General features: G+C 38.3%; 1 protein-coding gene across 19 annotated transcripts in view; it reads left to right on the top strand.

Moving 5' to 3' along the window:
- CAST (calpastatin) overlaps nucleotides 1-18433 on the top strand; it is a 128621-nt gene that overhangs the window by 62629 nt on the left and 47559 nt on the right. For 11 of the 19 annotated variants that reach the window (XM_057493141.1, XM_057493152.1, XM_057493176.1 and 8 more), the window contains 6 exons: nucleotides 4306-4371; nucleotides 5006-5044; nucleotides 6458-6514; nucleotides 6876-6989; nucleotides 7991-8071; nucleotides 9027-9092. In XM_057493141.1, the coding sequence (XP_057349124.1) occupies nucleotides 4306-4371; nucleotides 5006-5044; nucleotides 6458-6514; nucleotides 6876-6989; nucleotides 7991-8071; nucleotides 9027-9092 (423 nt within the window). Of the gene's footprint in view, nucleotides 1-4305; nucleotides 4372-5005; nucleotides 5045-6457; nucleotides 6515-6875; nucleotides 6990-7990; nucleotides 8080-9026; nucleotides 9093-18433 lie in introns of those variants that run through there. The other 8 variants (XM_057493197.1, XM_057493184.1, XM_057493159.1 and 5 more) reach the window with 3 other exon arrangements.

Here is an 18433-nt window from a genome sequence, read left to right as displayed (position 1 = left end):
CATGTTTATATTCAGGAGATTTTTGCCTATGTTGTCTTCTAAGAGTTTTATGGTTTCATGACGTACATTCAGATCTTTGATCCATGTTGAGTTTACTTTTGTGTATGGGGATAGACAATAATCCAGTTTCATTCTCTTGCATGTAGCTGTCCAGTTTTGCCAACACCAGCTGTTGAAGAGGCTTGCCATTTCCCCATTGTATGTCCATGGCTCCTTTATTGTATATTACTTGACCATATATGGTTGGGTTTATATCAGGGCTCTCTTAGTCTGTTCCACTGGTCTATTGTTCTGTTCTTGTGCCAGTCCCAAATTGTCTTGATTACTGTGGCTTTGTAGTAGAATTTGAAGTTGGGGAGCATAATCCCCCCTGCTTTATTCTTCCTTCTCAGGATTGTTTTGGCAATTCGGGGTCTTTTGTGGTTCCATATGAATTTTAGAACTATTTGCTCTAGTTCATTGAAGAATGTTGTTGGTATTTTGATAGGGATTGCATTGAATCTGTAGATTCTTTAGGCAGGTGACCATTTTGACAATATTAATTCTTCCTATCCATGTACACGGATTGTGTTTCCATTTATTGGTCTCTTCTTTAATTTCTCTCATGAGTGTCTTGTAGTTTTCGAAGTATAGGTCTTTCACTTCCTTGGTTAGGCTTATTCCTAGGTATTTTATTCTTTTTGGTGCAATTATGAATGGAATTGTTTTCCTGATTTCTCTTTTGGCTAGTTCATCATTTGTGTATAGGAATACAACAGATTTCTGTGTATTAATTTTGTATCGTGCAACTTTGCTGAATTCAGATATGAGATCTGGTTGTTTTGGAGTGGAGTCTTTAGAGATTTTTATGTACAGTATCCTGTCATCTGCACAGTGACAATTAACTTCTTTACCAATGGATGCCATTTATTTCTTTGTTTTATCTGATTACTATGGCGAGGACCTCCAGAACTATGTTGAATAAAAGTGGAGAGAGTGGGTATCCTTGTCTTGTTCCCTATCATAAAGGAAAGGTTTTCAGCTTCTCACTGTTAAATATGATGTTGGCTGTAGGTTTGTCATATATGGCCTTTATTATGTTGAGATGCTTGCCCTCTACACCCATTTGGTGAGAGTTTTTATCATGAATGGATGTTGAATTTTGTCAAATGCTTTTTTGGCATGTATGGAGATGATCATGTGGTTTTTGTCCTTTTTGTTAATGTGGTGGATGATGATGATGAATTTTCTAATATCGTACCATCCTTACATCCCTGGAATAAATCCTATTTTGATCATGATGGATGATCTTTTTGATGTATTTTTGAATTCAGTTTGCTAATATTTTGTTGAGTATTTTTGCATCTATGTTCATCAGGGATATTGGTCTGTAATTTTTTGGGTGTGTGGTGTCTTTGCCTGGTTTTGGTATTAGAGTGATACTGGCCTCATAGAATGAGTTTAGAAGTCTTTCCTCTTCTATATTTTGGAAAATTTTAAGGAGGATGTATATTAGGTCTTCACTAAATGTTTGATAAAATTCAGCAGTGAAGCCATCTGGTCAAGCATTTTTGTTCTTAGGTAGTTTTTTGATTACCAATTCAATTTTGTTGCTGGTAATTGGTCTGTTCAGATTTTCTGTTTCTTTCTGGGTCAGCCTTGAAGGTTGTATTTTTCTAAAAAGTTGTCCATTTCTTCTAGGTTATCCAGTTTGTTAGCATATAATTTTTCTTAGTATTCTCTAATAATGCTTTGTATTTCTGTGGTGTCCATAGAAATATTTCTTTCTCCTTTTTGATTCTGTTTATGTGTGTAGAGTCTCTTTTTTTCTTGATAAATCTGGCTAGGGGTTTATCTATTTTGTTTATTTTCTCAAAGAACCAGCTCCTACTTTCATTGATTCTTTCTGTTGTTTTATTCTTCTCGATTTTATTTATTTATGTTCCTATCTTTATTTTGTCCCTCCTTCTACTGACTTTGGGCCTCATTTGTTCTTCTTTTCCTAGTTTCAATAATTGTGAATTTAGGCTGTTCATATGGGATAGCTCTTCTTTCCTGAGGTAGGCCTGTATTACAATATACTTCCCTCTTAGCATAGCCTTCGCTGCGCTCCACTGATTTTGCGGTGTTGAATTACTGTTGTCATTTGTCTCCATATATTGTTTGATCTCTGTTTTTATTTGGTCATTGATCCATTGGTTATTTAGGAGCATATTGTTAAGCCTCCATGTGTTTGTGGGATTTTTCATTTTGTTTGTGTAATTTATTTCTAGCTTCAGACCTTTGTGGTCTGAGAAGCTGATGGTACAATTTCAATCTTTTTGAATTTACTGAGGCTCTTTTTGTGGCCTAGTATATGATATATTCTTGAAAATGTTCCATGTGCACTTCAGAAGATGTGTATCCTGCTGCTTTTGGGTGTAGAGTTCTGTAGATGTCTGTTAGGTCCATCTGTTCTAATGTGTTGTTCAATGTCTCTGTCTTCTTACGTATTTTCTGTCTGGTTAATCTGTCCTTTGGAGTGAGTGGAGTGTTGAAGTCTCCTAGAATGAATGCATTGCATTCTATTTCCCCTTTTAATTCTGTTAGTATTTGTTAAACATATGTCAGTGCTCCTGTGTTGGGTACATAGATATTTATAATGGTTATATCTTCTTGTTGGATTGACCCCTTTGTCATTATTTAATGTCCTTCTTTGTCTCTTGTTACTTTCTTTGTTTTGAAGTCTATTTTGTCTGATATAAGTACTGCAACTCCTTCCTTTTTCTCCCTATTAGTTGCATGAAATATCTTTTTCCATCCCTTTACTTCTAGTCTGTGAATGCCTTTGGGTTTAAAGCAAGTCTCTTGTAGGCAGCATATAGATGGGTCTTGTTTTTTTATCCATTCAGTGACTCTGTGTCTTGATTGGTGCATTCAGACCATTTACATTTAGGGTGATTATCGATAGGTATGTACTTATTGCCATTACAGGCTTTAGATTCATGGTTACCAAAGGTTCAAGGATAACTTCCTTACTATCTAAGAGTCTTATTTAACTCAGTTAGTATGCTATTACAAACACAATCTAAAGATTCTTTTTTTTTCTCGTCCTTTTTCTTCCTCCTCCATTCTTTATATATTAAGTGTTATATTCTGTACTCTTTGTCTATCCCTTGACTGACTTTGGGGGTAGTTGATTTAATTTTGCATTTGCTTAGTAATTAACTGTTCTACCTTCTTTACTGTGGTTTTATTACCTCTTGTGACACCTATTTAGCCTTAGGAACACTTCCATCTATAGCAGTCCTTCCAAAATACACTGTAGAGACGGTTTGTGGGAGGTAAATATTCTCAGCTTTTGCTTATCTGGAAATTGTTTAATCCCTCCTTCAAATTTAAATGATAATCTTGCCGGGTAAAGTAATCTTGGTTCCAGGCCCTTCTGCTTCATGGCATTAAATATATCTTGCCACTCCCTTCTGGCCTGTAAGGTTTCTGCTGAGAAGTCTGATGTTAGCCTGACAAAAAACAGGTGATGTGGTTCATTGTGCTAGGAGACATTTCTATTTACTAATTTCTTATTTCTCTCTCTGGCTGCTTTTAATAGTCTGTCCTTATCCTTGGTCTTTGCCATTTTAATTATTATATGTCTTGGTGTTGTCCTCCTTGGTCCCTTGCGTTGGGAGATCTGTGCACCTCCATGTCCTGAGAGACTATCCTTCCCCAGATTGGGGAAGTTTTCAACAATAACCTTCTCAAAGACACTTTTTTTTTATCCCTTTTTCTCTCTCTTCTTCTTCTGGTACCTTAGGGACTGTTTTTTTTGACACAGGTAACCTGTGGTTGAGTAAAACTCTGTAAAATACTACAGATCCCAAGTCACAATCAGCAACTCAGAAGTAGTCCTAGAACTTTAGATCCGAAGATTTTTATTGTTGTGTACTATTTACAAAATTGTAAGATTATCTTGACAAAATTTCAGAATACTTCTGATAATACCCTGTTAGTAGTCATCCAGTTGTAACCAAACATTAGAAATATAGTTGGAAAAAATATTCCTCAAGCAGCATTTATACAGAGAAGGAAAGGGATTAGAAATTAATTTTATCAATGGAAATCTTACAGATTTCTTATCACCAAAAAAGTAAGTCCAAACCAAAATATTTGTTTGAGACTTTAGAATTTAAGCACCTGCAGCTTCTTGAAGTTATATGTATGGATAGAGTAGATGCAACAAATGAGTCAAACGTGTCTTTATATAAACATGTTAGCTCTGTTTACACATGTTACATATTTGACTGTCAGATAAAATAAAATCACACTTGGACTGTGCTCTTATATTAGGCTATTCCAGTAAGTAAACAGATGGAAGGACCTCATTCTCCTAACAAGAAAAGACACAAAAAACAGGTGATGTGGTTCATTGTGCTAGGAGACATTTCTATTTACTAATGGTCACTTCAGCTGCTTGGCACATGCTTATAATTGCTGTTCACAAATGCTGTGTAACTCTGACCCATCACAGACTCGCCAGTAAGCTTAGTTACCCATCATTCACATTCTGGTGCTAAAAATAAATTTCACTGCTTTTCTCTGCCCTCAATTCTGTTACCATCCCATCATGTCACACTGTCAGTTGATACTTGTGGTGTATATTTCATGGATAAAGAGATCAACCATGTTAGTGACTTTGAAGAATTAAGTGTTTTTCTTTTATTTTGCTTACGTGTTAGCTACAATGTTCTTAGTAATAAATCTGTACATAACTTAGATACACATAGCAGAAGTAAAATGTAAAATGCCTTTTGAATTGTAAGAGCAGACTTAAGTATGCTTGAGTGTGTATCTAAAGAGTGAAAATTCCAAGCAAAGTGTCATTCCAAACTTAAGTCCAAACATAAAATTCCAAACTTAAGTCATAAAGCTTATAATTACATTAAATCATTTCTTTTGAGCTTCCTTAAAGAAAATCAGTGTTAAACTTTGTAAACCATGTCTATTTTTCCTGCCTATCATTATTTATTTACTTTTTTCCTGAATTTAGGCTGTAAAAACAGAATCTGTGAAGTCACAGTCAACTAAGGTAAGTGATTTAAGTCAACTAGTGCCTTATTTGGGTTGTTTGCAATGAAAACTAACCACATTTCCTCCTTTGGTGCTACTGAATGATAACAGATTTTTGTAAGCTAATTCCATTAATTCTGGATTACCTTTCTTAACATGATTATGTAGAGTATATATGAAATAATTATAACATTGAATCCATACATTTTTTGAATGGATGTATAGCATTTTATAAATGTAAACAATATACTTAAAAAGGCATTTTGTTCAAATCTAGATTTTTGCTATAGGTGAAGTAATTGTTCCAAAAAAAATAAGCAACAGGAACAAAGGAGAAGGACAGAAAGTAATGAGCATCCTATTACTTTAAAGAGGAGACATCAGGAATAAATGTGTCTGCTGAGCACCTAGGTAACTTGAAGATGAGTCCTTCCTAAGAGGCTGCCGGGTTTCTCTTGACAGTTTTATCTTAGTTGGTAGAACTAGTTATCAGTACTCAGGACACTGCTCTGACTTGCCCTTGGGAACAGCTTCTCTTGCTTGCCTGACTCATGGCTGTCCAGACCAAAAGCCAGTCTGTGTTCACATGGAGATGGACCCCAGGGTGTCTGCAAGCAAGGCAAATGTATCTCCCTAAGATGCTGTGCTTTATTTCATTTAAGGGTGGTTAAGCAAATACTCAGATAAGATCATAAGGTTCCTGGTGACAAAACACAAAGATGCTTTTAATCTGAAGTACTTTGCAGTGCAGGCAAGGTGAGGTCATGTGCATGAACGATGAGCCATAGCTGATTTTTGTGAGAGGCCTCTTGGTCGCTCCTGAGGATGTAATTCTATGGTGTGCTATAGAGGAAGAGCTCAGCAGCTACATGGAAGTTGTCTCTGCTCCATATGTACATGGCTTTGGTTATCTGCCCAATCTCAGGAGAATTGGGTTTCTGGGGATGCCTCCTTTTCTGTTTGTAATAGAATATATACAAAGTATTAAGGTCAAAATACTATTCAAATCATTAAATTGAAGAAAACACAATGTTCTTCATCTTCTGTGAAAGAAAATGTTGTTTTAAACTTTAAAGTAGGACACCCTATCAACAAGTCAGAGGTCACAGTGATCATTTGACCTCTCTGTGAAAGGATCTGCAGTTACCAAATGATCTGCATGAATTGTAGGAAACAATCATTTTGGAATTCATACCTATTGAACAATCATTCTGGAAAAAATACTAAGTTTTTCATTATTCTCCTGTAATTGTTATTATGAGACTGTTGGTGGGATTACTGTTGACCAGAAAGCACAGGTCTGCTTCTCTAGGTGGGCCTTTCCTGAGACAGATAGGATGGTCTAATTGGGAACTTTGCTCTTGAGCCTCTTTGGAAATATGAAAACAATGGACTCCAATGTAATTGAGATTTTATGTTTTGAAATTGACAGCCATCTGTAGTTTCTGAGAAAAAATCCCAAGAAGTAAAGCCAAAGGAACACACAGAGGTAAGTGATCATCATTAGGACTTGGTATCAGAAGGTGAAGTCTTTTTTCTGTGTGAGAGAGAAAATTCTCACCTATCACTCAAGACTTACTGGTATTTGTTATTCTGGCTGAAATGGTGCCACCTTGTGACAACAATGGAATTTGCACTTTACGCCTGTGATTCTTGCAGGGGAGATGGATTTGCATTTATATCACATTTCGTACCAAAAATTAAATTTTATCATATTCATAGCACACTAATTTAAAATTTAAACAATTTAAAACTTCATAAAACACAACTGGTAACACTTACTGTTCCATAGAGAAAAGTATCAGTATTCACCATCTTGTTAACTGTGTGTGTGTGTGTGTGTGTTTCAGCCAAAAAGCCAACCCAAGCTTGCATCAGATACAGGAAGCAAACATGCTCATACTGAAAAAGCAGTTTCCAGATCAAGTGAGCAGCCAACTTCAGAGAAATCAACAAAACCAAAGGTAAATAAATCATATAGATAGGTAGGAAACATGAACATCAACTAGGGAATAAAATGCAGGTCCTCTGTCTACACTGACATGTGTCAGTGAATCTGTGGAGCTCTGCTGAATGTATCTTGCATTATAAAGACTTGGTGCTCTCATTTTACTGGTTTTGCAACTATGCCATCCAGTCTTCTTCCACTGCCCAGCAGTGCCCAGTCATGACTATAAGGCAGCAGGCTCTAGAGTCTCTCAGGCGGGAAACTTGGGATTAAGGCTGCCTCCTGGATGCCTCTCCTTGTGAGCTGTGGAAACACAGATGGCTCTGCATGATCTGCTCTTTACATGGAAGTCCTAAACAGTCTTGTCCTAGAAGGGATCAACTTATACAGCCAAAAATCAGAAATAGATTCCACATTTCTAGAGCTAGTGGGGGCCGACTATTAGAATAAAGCATCTTTCAGAAGAACTTTTCCAGTGAGAGCTCTTGGAAGACAAGAACTAGGCCTGCTTAGCAATGTACTTCATGTAAAAGATAGTGAATCTGTGGCCCACCAGTTAAATGCAGCCCTGTGTATTTTGTTCAAATCTATTTTGTTTGGCTTACAACATTATTAAAATTATTTTAATTAGTTGCCACCAATTAAAGTAAGGATATTTCACATAAAATCCAAATTTCTAGCTTCTCTTGAAAAATCATGTCTGGTAGCTGGGTTCACATGGCAACAGTTGACTATAGCTTTATACCTGGTACCTGTGCTCCAACTTACCACCATCCCTACCTGGCCCAATTCACTATTTGTGTTACCTGCTGGGATTTGTAAGCTCTTGAGTCCAGGCTTGTGTGGTGCCCAGCACTGCACAGGTGCAATAGAAGCCAGGAACCTTTCCTCTCCAGGGTGTTTATGAGGGTGAACTCGCCCAGTAGTGACATTCAAAATGCATGATCTCAAAGATAGTCATTCAAAGGAATTTAGTCCTGTTTATCTTTTATCCTCCCCCACACCCCCCACCCCAAGACTAAACCACAGGACACAGCTCCCCCTGGTGGAGAGGGTGCTGCTGGAGTGGCTGCGGCATCTGGCAGACCAAATGACAAGGTGAGTGTGTGGAGGCAGCGGTCATGCGCATGGGCCTCGATGCTCACCAGGTGTCTCTTAGAGAAACGTACGTGCAGTGAAGACTCATGCCAGCCTAGGCTTCAAGTCTGGTTCTCATCACCAATTTAGGGTTCCAGTGCTACCACACTCGGAAACCTATCATTTGGTAATGCTGTTCACGTGTGAGATTTTGTGAAGGGCACACATCTAAAGGATATAGAGTGAGCAGGATATCAAAAATGACTTTAAAATTCGTATCTTCAATAAATATTTATTGAGCACCTGCCATGTGTAAGGCTTGGTGTCAGTACCAAGAAAATTGAAATGTGATTTGAAGATCTTACCTTCAAGATTTACATGTTTGAAATAAAGCAAATAAATTTGAGCGTTTTAATAAGCATTTCTTTCAGCTTTCAACATGGATACTGGCTATTTTGCCAGAAGTAAAACAGTCATGACATATGCATGAATTGCTATGGGAGGTTTTCAAAGGAGACATCACAAGCCCTCTGGAGAAAGAGTATATGTGCCCTCTGGCTGATTCTGGACAAGTCTTCCATAGATCATTTGAACAGCTACTTCAGATGCTAGCCATTTATAGAAAGAATCATGGGTGTTGCAAAGACTGTCTGTTTGCCCTTGGAGAGGTAGCCAAGAGTAATGAAGAAAGAGATGGCAGTCTGGATTTAAGTCTTGGTTCTTTCCTTTACTGTGTAACCTGGAAAAATTTACTTAACCTCTCTGAGCCTTGCTTTCCACATCACTAAGTGGGATTACCATTATTTATGCTATTCTGAAAAAGGGCATAACACATACAACATAGTTTCTGGCATAGAGCAGGTATTCAGAACATGACTAAGGCTATTAATATTATAATGATTTATTTAAAATATGTAATATCATTGAATTTTATGAAGATGTGAGGAGTTTTTCTTTCTTTCTAAACCTCCACCAGATAAAAGAAAAATCATTAACGCTGGCTACCCCAGTTGAATCCAAACTGGATAAACCATCTGGAAAGGTATGAAGATAGCAGTGCATTTCTACATAAGACATTTGTTCATAGTCTCTATGTTTATCATGAGGTAGGGGTAATGTAAAGGACCTCTTTAATGGATTATTGTTTCAAGCTAAAAGTGTGATTTTTCTCAAGTATAATTGTAACATTTTATATTCTAATCTTATGTTCTGAAAACTGCAGTTACATCCATGGAGTTTGCATTCTAGTTTCTCTCCTATAAATAATACATCTTCTTTAAACAGGTGTCACTGAAGAATGTCAGGTACTTCTTCATTCTTTTTTTTTTTTTTTTTCTTTTTTTTTTTTTTTTTTTTTAAATAATTATTTTTTATTGAAGGGTAGTTGACACACAGCATTACATTACATGAGTTTCAAGTGTACAACACAGTGGTAGAACATTTATATACATAATTCTAGGTTCCAGCTATCACCCTACCAGGCTGTTACAATATCTTGACTATATTCCTTAAGCTATACATTACATCCCGGTTACTAATTTATTTTACCATTGGAAGTCTGTCCTTTTTTTTTTTTTTTTTTTTTTTTTTTTTTTGTGAGGGCATCTCTCATATTTATTGATCAAATGGTTGTTAACGACAATAAAATTCTGTATAGGGGAGTCAATGCTCAATGCACAATCATTAATCCACCCCAAGCCTAATTTTTGTCAGTCTCCAATCTTCTGAGGCATAACAAACAAGTTTTTACATGTAGAACAAATTCTTACATAATGAATAAGTTACATAGTGAACAGTACAAGGGCAGTCATCACAGAAACTTTCGGTTTTGCTCATGCATTATGAACTCTAAACAGTCAGTTCAAATATGAATACTCATTTGGTTTTTATACTTGATTTATATGTGGATACCACTTTTCTCTCTTTATTATTATTATTTTTAATAAAATGCTGAAGTGGTAGGTAGATACAAGATAAAGGTAGAAAACATAGTTTAGTGTTGTAAGAGAGCACGTGTAGATGATCAGGTGTGTGCCTGTAGACTATGTGTTAATCCAAGCTAGACCAGGGCAATAAAACATCCACGTATGCAGAACATTTCTCTCACAACGGGGGGGTGAGGTTCTAAGCCTCACCTCTGTTGATCCCCAATTTCTCACCTGATGGCCCCCCTGCGACTGTGCCTGTCTTAGGTTGTTCCTCCCTTGAGGAATCTTACCCGTCTCTGGCTAACCAGTCATCTTCCGGGGCCATACAGGGAAATGTAAAGTTGGTAAGTGAGAGAGAAGCCTTATTGTTTGAAAAAGTTAGCTTTTTACTTCTTTGCATATTTATGCCCTGTGGCTTCTATGCCCAGCATTTGTCTTGAGGTATCTTTACCACTTGGAAGAATTATGATACTCGGTAAATTTGATATGAGGCACGAATTCTATTTAAGGGTTGTAATTAGGAAGGAAGAAGAAAAGCTATAGAAGTAGCAGGCGGAAGAAAACATGGGAAGATTGATTATTTCTTTGATATATCTTCTTGTAGAGTAACTTCAGCATGTACAGGTTTTAAGCTACTACTTAAATTGCACACACACATTAACATAATAGGAGTATAGTTACATAACCAAAGCATATCTGTAATTACCAGCCATCTGCAGTGAAACCAAGAAAACCAGTTAGGCACCTTAGGCATTTGTGAATGATTTGTGAAATCTATGATATGGTGGATATTGTCCAACTGAACTTGAACAGTCTGAGAGAAATCAGACAAATTAAAACAACCCATTCCTGGGGATTGTTCACATGCCATATGTTCTTTTAACAGTAAATAGTTTGTAGTTGTAAGACTTTGGAGCGCTACAATTTGCACTTCTCCAAATTCTTGGTTGAGTTCCAACAGTATAGATCCAGTCCAATTTTGTTGTTTTACTGTATGCACAGGCCAGCTTAGATATCTCCTTCCTCATTCCCATGGCAAGTCCAGGAACTGGTGGGATGAGTGCATCTACAGCTGTAGCAGTGCGTGGATCTTTGTTGGGGTTTTTTGATGATCATCTTCTGGCATGAGTCTTCCAGAGAGTGCAGATGTTGGAAGTTCTTTTTCATATCATATCTTAGTTCATTTTCGGGGTAGCCCAATTAGGCTTTGATCCTCTGTATAAACACAAACAGACCCTTTGCCTACACTTTTATATGCCCTTTATACCCTTCTGTAGAACTCGTTGGAGGTTACCACACAGAAAATGCCCTTTTTTTTTTTTTTTTTTTTCTATCACTAATCTACACTTACATGACGAATATTATGTTTACTAGGCTCTCCCCTATAAACCCCTTTACAGTCACTGTCCATCAGCATAGCAAAATGTTGTAGAATCACTACTTGCCTTCTCTGTGTTGTACAGCCCTCCCTTTTCTCCTACCCCCCCATGCATGTTAATCTTAATACCCCCCTACTTCTCCCCCCCTTATCCCTCCCTACCCACCCATCCTCCCCAGTCCCTTTCCCTTTGGTACCTGTTAGTCCATTCTTGAGTTCTGTGATTCTGCTGCTGTTTTGTTCCTTCAGTTTTTCCTTTGTTCTTATATTCCACAGATAAGTGAAATCATTTGGTATTTCTCTTTCTCCGCTTGGCTTGTTTCACTGAGCATAATACCCTCCAGCTCCATCCATGTTGCTGCAAATGATTGGATTTGCCCTCTTCTTATGGCTGAGTAGTATTCCATTGTGTATATGTACCACATCTTCTTTATCCATTCATCTATTGATGGACATTTAGGTTGCTTCCAATTCTTGGCTATTGTAAATAGTGCTGCAATAAACATAGGGGTGCATCTGTCTTTCTCAAACTTGATTGCTGCGTTCTTAGGGTAAATTCCTAGGAGTGGAATTCCTGGGTCAAATGGTAAGTCTGTTTTGAGCATTTTGATGTACCTCCATACTGCTTTCCACAATGGTTGAACTAACTTACATTCCCACCAGCAGTGTAGGAGGGTTCCCCTTTCTCCACAGCCTCGCCAACATTTGTTGTTGTTTGTCTTTTGAATGGCAGCCATCCTTACTGGTGTGAGGTGATACCTCATTGTAGTTTTAATTTGCATTTCTCTGATAATTAGCGATGTGGAGCATCTTTTCATGTGTCTGTTGGCCATATGTATTTCTTTTTTGGAAAACTGTCTCTTCAGTTCCTCTGCCCATTTTTTAATTGGGTTATTTGTTTTTTGTTTGTTGAGGCGTGAGAGCTCCTTATATATTCTGGACGTCAAGCCTTTATCGGATGTGTCATTTTCAAATATATTCTCCCATACTGTAGGGATCCTTCTTGTTCTATTGATGGTGTCTTTTGCTGTACAGAAGCTTTTCAGCTTAATATAGTCCCACTTACTCATTTTTGCTGTTGTTTTCCTTGCCCGGGGAGATATGTTCAAGAAGAGGTCACTCATGTTTATGTCTAAGAGGTTTTTGCCTATGTTTTCTTCCAAGAGTTTAATGGTTTCATGGCTTACATTCAGGTCTTTGATCCATTTTGAGTTTACTTTTGTATATGGGGTTAGACAATGGTCCAGTTTCATTCTCCTACATGTAGCTGTCCAGTTTTGCCAGCACCACCTGTTGAAGACACTGTCATTTTGCCATTGTATGTCCATAGCTCCTTTATCAAATATTAATTGACCATATATGTCTGGGTTAATGTCTGGATTCTCTAGTCTGTTCCATTGGTCTGTGGCTCTGCTCTTGTGCCAGTACCAAATTGTCTTGATTACTATGGCTTTATAGTAGAGCTTGAAGTTGGGGAGTGAGATCCCCCCTACTTTATTCTTCTTTCTCAGGATTGCTTTGGCTATTCGGGGTCTTTGGTGTTTCCATATGAATTTTTGAATTATTTGTTCCAGTTCATTGAAGAATGTTGCTGGTAGTTTCATAGGGATTGCATCAAATCTGTATATTGCTTTGGGCAGGATGGCCATTTTAACGATATTAATTCTTCCTAGCCACGAGCATGGGATGAGTTTCCATCTGTTAGTGTCCCCTTTAATTTCTCTTAAGAGTGACTTGTAGTTTTCAGAGTATAAGTCTTTCACTTCTTTGGTTAGGTTTATTCCTAGGTATTTTATTTTTTTTGAAGCAATTGTGAATGGAGTTGTTTTCCTGATTTCTCTTTCTGTTGGTTCATTGTTAGTATATAGGAAAGCCACAGATTTCTGTGTGTTGATTTTGTATCCTGCAACTTTGCTGTATTCCGATATCAGTTCTAGTAGTTTTGGGGTGGAGTCTTTAGGGTTTTTTATGTACAGTATCATGTCATCTGCAAATAGTGACAGTTTAACTTCTTCTTTACCAATCTGGATTCCTTGTATTTCTTTATTTTGTCTGATTGCCGTGGCTAGGACCTCCAGTACTATGTTAAATAACAGTGGAGAGAGTGGGCATCCCTGTCTAGTTCCCGATCTCAGCGGAAATGCTTTCAGCTTCTCGCTGTTCAATATAATGTTGGCTGTGGGTTTATCATAGATGGCCTTTATTATGTTGAGGTACTTGCCCTCTATTCCCATTTTGCTGAGAGTTTTTAACATGAATGGATGTTGAACTTTGTCAAATGCTTTTTCAGCATCTATGGAGATGATCATGTGGTTTTTGTCTTTCTTTTTGTTGATGTGGTGGATGATGTTGATGGACTTTCGAATGTTGTACCATCCTTGCATCCCTGGGATGAATCCCACTTGGTCATGGTGTATGATCCTTTTGATGTATTTTTGAATTCGGTTTGCTAATATTTTGTTGAGTATTTTTGCATCTATGTTCATCAGGGATATTGGTATGTAGTTTTCTTTTTTGGTGGGGTCTTTGCCTGGTTTTGGTATTAGGGTGATGTTAGCTTCATAGAATGAGTTTGGGAGTATCCCCTCCTCCTCTATTTTTTGGAAAACTTTAAGGAGAATGGGTATTATGTCTTCCCTGTATGTCTGATAAAATTCCGAGGTAAATCCATCTGGCGCGGGGGTTTTGTTCTTTGGAAGTTTTTTGATTACCTCTTCAATTTCGTTGCTGGTAATTGGTCTGTTTAGATTTTCTGTTTCTTCCTGGGTCAATCTTGGAAGGTTATATTTTTCTAGGAAGTTTCCATTTCTCCTAGGTTTCCCAGCTTGTTAGCATATAGGTTTTCATAGTATTCTCCAATAATTCTTTGCATTTCCGTGGGGTCCGTCGTGATTTTTCCTTTCTCGTTTCTGATACTGTTGATTTGTGTTGACTCTCTTTTCTTCTTAATCAGTCTGGCTAGAGGCTTATCTATTTTGTTTATTTTCTCGAAGAACCAGCTCTTGGTTTCATTGATTTTTGCTATTGTTTTATTCTTCTCAATTTTATTTATTTCTTCTCTGATCTTTATTATGTCCCTCCTTCTGCTGACCTTAGGCCTCATCTGTTCTTCTTTTTCCAATTTCCATAATTGTGACATTAGACCATTCATTTGGGATTGCTCTTCCTTTTTTAAATATGCTTGGATTGCTATATACTTTCCTCTTAAGACTGCTTTTGCTGTGTCCCACAGAAGTTGGGGCTTAGTGTTGTTGTTGTCATTTGTTTCCATATATTGCTGGATCTCCATTTTGATTTGGTCATTGATCCATTGATTATTTAGGAGCGTGTTGTTAAGCCTCCATGTGTTTGTGAGCCTCTTTGCTTTCTTTGTACAGTTTATTTCTAGTTTTATGCCTTTGTGGTCTGAAAAGTTGGTTGGTAGGATTTCAATTTTTTGGAATTTTCTGAGGCTCTTTTTGTGGCCTAGTATGTGGTCTATTCTGGAGAATGTTCCATGTGCACTTGAGAAGAATGTATATCCCGCTGCTTTTGGATGTAGAGTTCTATAGATGTCTATTAGGTCCATCTGCTCTACTGTGTTGTTCAGTGCTTCCGTGTCCTTACTTATTTTCTGCCCAGTGGATCTATCCTTTGGGGTGAGTGGTGTGTTGAAGTCTCCTAGAATGAATGCATTGCAGTCTATATCCCCCTTTAGTTCTGTTAGTATTTGTTTCACATATGCTGGTGCTCCTGTGTTGGGTGCATATATATTTAGAATGGTTATATTCTCTTGTTTGACTGAGCCCTTTATCATTATGTAGTGTCCTTCTTTATCTCTTGTTACTTTCTTTGTTTTGAAGTCTATTTTGTCTGATATTAGTACTGCAACCCCTGCTTTCTTCTCACTGTTGTTTGCTTGAAATATGTTTTTCCATCCCTTGACTTTTAGTCTGTACATGTCTTTGGGTTTGAGGTGAGTTTCTTGTAAGCAGCATATAGATGGGTCTTGCTTTTTTATCCATTCTGTTACTCTGTGTCTTTTGATTGGTGCATTCAACCCATTAACATTTAGGGTGACTATTGAAAGATATGTACTTATTGCCATTGCAGGCTTTAAATTCGTGGTTACCAAAGGTTCAAGGTTAGCCTCTTTAGTATCTTACTGCCTAACTTAGCTCGCTTATTGAGCTGTTATATACACTGTCTGGAGATTCTTTTCTTCTCTCCCTTCTTATTCCTCCTCCTCGATTCTTCATATGTTGGGTGTTTTGTGCTGTGCTCTTTCTAGGAGTGCTCCCATCTAGAGCAGTCCCTGTAAGATGTTCTGTAGAGGTGGTTTGTGGAAAGCAAATTCCCTCAGCTTTTGTTTGTCTGGGAATTGTTTAATCCCACCGTCATATTTGAATGATAGTCGTGCTGGATACAGTATCCTTGGTTCAAGGCCCTTCTGTTTCATTGTATTAAATATATCATGCCATTCTCTTCTGGCCTGTAGGGTTTCTGTTGAGAAATCTGACGTTAGCCTGATGGGTTTCCCTTTATAGGTGACCTTTTTCTCTCTAGCTGCCTTTAACACTCTTTCCTTGTCCTTGATCTTTGCCATTTTAATTATTATGTGTCTTGGTGTTGCCCTTCTTGGATCCTTTCTGTTGGGGGTTCTGTGTATTTCCGTGGTCTGTTCGATTACTTCCTCCCCCAGTGTGGGGAAGTTTTCAGCAATTATTTCTTCTAAGATACTTTCCATCTCTTTTCCTCTCTCTTCTTCTTCTGGGACCCCTATAATACGGATATTGTTCCTTTTAGATTGGTCACACAGTTCTCTTAATATTGTTTCATTCCTGGAGATCCTTTTGTCTCTCTCTATGTCAGCTTCTATGCGTTCCTGTTCTCTGATTTCAATTCCATCAATGGCCTCTTGCATTCTATCCATTCTGCTTATAAACCCTTCCAGAGTTTGTTTCATTTCTGCGATCTCCTTTCTGGCATCTGTGATCTCTTTCCGGACTTCATCCCATTTTTCTTGCGTATTTCTCTGCATCTCTGTCAGCATGTTTATGATTCTTATTTTGAATTCTTTGTCAGGAAGACTGGTTAGGTCTGTCTCCTTCTCTGGTGGTGTCTCTGTGATCTTTGTCTGCCTGTAGCTTTGCCTTTTCATGGTGATAGGAATAGTCTGCAGAACTGGGACGAGTGACGGCTGGAAAGACTTCCTTTCTTGTTGGTTTGTGGCCCTCCTCTCCTGGGAGAACAGCGACCTCTAGTGGCTTGTGCTGCGCAGCTGCGCGCAGACAGGGCTTCTGCTTCCTGCCCGGCTGCTATGGAGTTAATCTCCGCTGTTGCTGTGGGCGTGGCCTGGCTCAGGCAGCTACTCCAAAATGGTGGAGTCGCGTTGGAGCAGGAGCTGCTGGGAGGCTATTTATCTCCGTAAGGGGCCTCCCTGCTCCCTGCAGCCCAGGGGTTATAGTGCCCAGAGATCCCGGATTCCCTACCTCTGGATTAAGTGACCCGCCCTGCCCCTTTAAGACTTCCAAAAAGCACCCGCCAAAACAAAACAACGACCACAAAAAAAAAAAACAAGAAAAAAAAATTTTTTTAATTAAAAAAAAAAAAAAAAAAATTTTTTTAATTAAAAAAAAAAAAAAGGTGGTCGTTCGTTTTTCTTTATTCTCCGGTGCCAGCCTCAGGCCTCTGCTCACCGGTCTTTCTGCCCTGTTTCCCTAGTATTGGGGTCCCTGTCCCTTTAAGACTTCCAAAAAGCGCTCGCCAAAACAATACAGCAAAAAAGCAAAAAAAAAAAAAAAAATGGTCGCGCGCTTTTCTTATGCCCTCAGTCGCCCAGCCTCCAGTGCCCGCTCACTGTTCTTGCTGCCCTGTTTTCCCAGTATCGAGGGCCCTGCACTCTGGCTCGAATGGCTGGGGCTGGGCGCTCGGCAGCCCTGGGCTCCGTCTCCCTCCCGCTCCGCCTGCTCTTCTCCCGCCGGGAGCTGGGGGGAGGGGCGCTCGGCTCCCGCGGGGCCGGGGCTTGTATCTTACCCCCTTCGCGAGGCGCTGGGTTCTCTCAGGTGCGGATGTGGTCTGGATATTGTCCTGTGTCCTCTGGTCTTTATTCTAGGAAGGGTTGTCTTTGTTATATTTTCATAGATATATGTTGTTTTGGGAGGAGATTTCCGCTGCTCTACTCACGCCGCCATCTTCCACCCCTCTGGAATATATGTTCTGGACCAGATTCAGGCACTATTCTGGAGATGCTTTCATTTTGGAGCCACCTCAAAAATATGTTTCTGCATGTTTTTCTTCTTCTGTAGCATGCCAGTAATTAAGTCTTTAATTGTCCGGCATGTACGGAAAGCCCCAGACGCCGGAGGAAAAGCACTTCTTCATTCTTAAATTCCCAAATGAATCATCTAAAGCTAACAGTACCCAAATTCCTTTGCACATCAAGTGAGTTCCTAAATTGCAGTGGGAATATGGTGTTTGCAAAAAAAAAAAAAAAAATTTTTTTTTTTAACATTTTTCATCTGAGTTAAATAATAAAGGGTCTTTCCTCAAATTGTTGTTTTCCTCTTTAAATGCAGTGTTGTTTTTTTTTCACAATGTATCAATCATTCTTATCCTCAAAGATAGGATAGGATAGAGGCACTGTTTCACTCACGGTACTGATTTAAGCCAATATTGACAGAATAAACTGTCATTTCTTATAGTCTAACATCCCTTTCAGGTAATTTCTGTTTTTTAAACATCTTCAGATAAGCAAATGAACAAAAAAAAAAGCAAATAAGTGAAAAAACACAGGGAAATCCATTTTTGAAACAGATTCTATTTGGAATAGGTGCTATGGAGAAATTTTTTTGGAGTTCTTGGTATTTATGACTCGAAGCTTGATAAGCAGTGAATACTGAGTGTTTCTGCAATTGCTTACGGTAACGTGATCATAAGTCTTGGTACTTTGTTCTGTTTTATCAACTGTCAATACATTGGACTAGCAGCTTTAATGAACTATGTATTTGTTAAGGTAGCTAATGCTGTTAGACTTCTTGTAGTTATCATTCTTACCTGAATATGGCTTTTTATCTTTCCAACCTGTGATCTGTACTC

This window comes from Manis pentadactyla, chromosome 2, assembly GCF_030020395.1.
Source record: "Manis pentadactyla isolate mManPen7 chromosome 2, mManPen7.hap1, whole genome shotgun sequence".
NCBI lineage: Eukaryota > Metazoa > Chordata > Mammalia > Pholidota > Manidae > Manis > Manis pentadactyla.
Note: the sequence above shows the minus strand (reverse complement) of the source record. Positions and strands in the feature narration are given on the sequence as shown.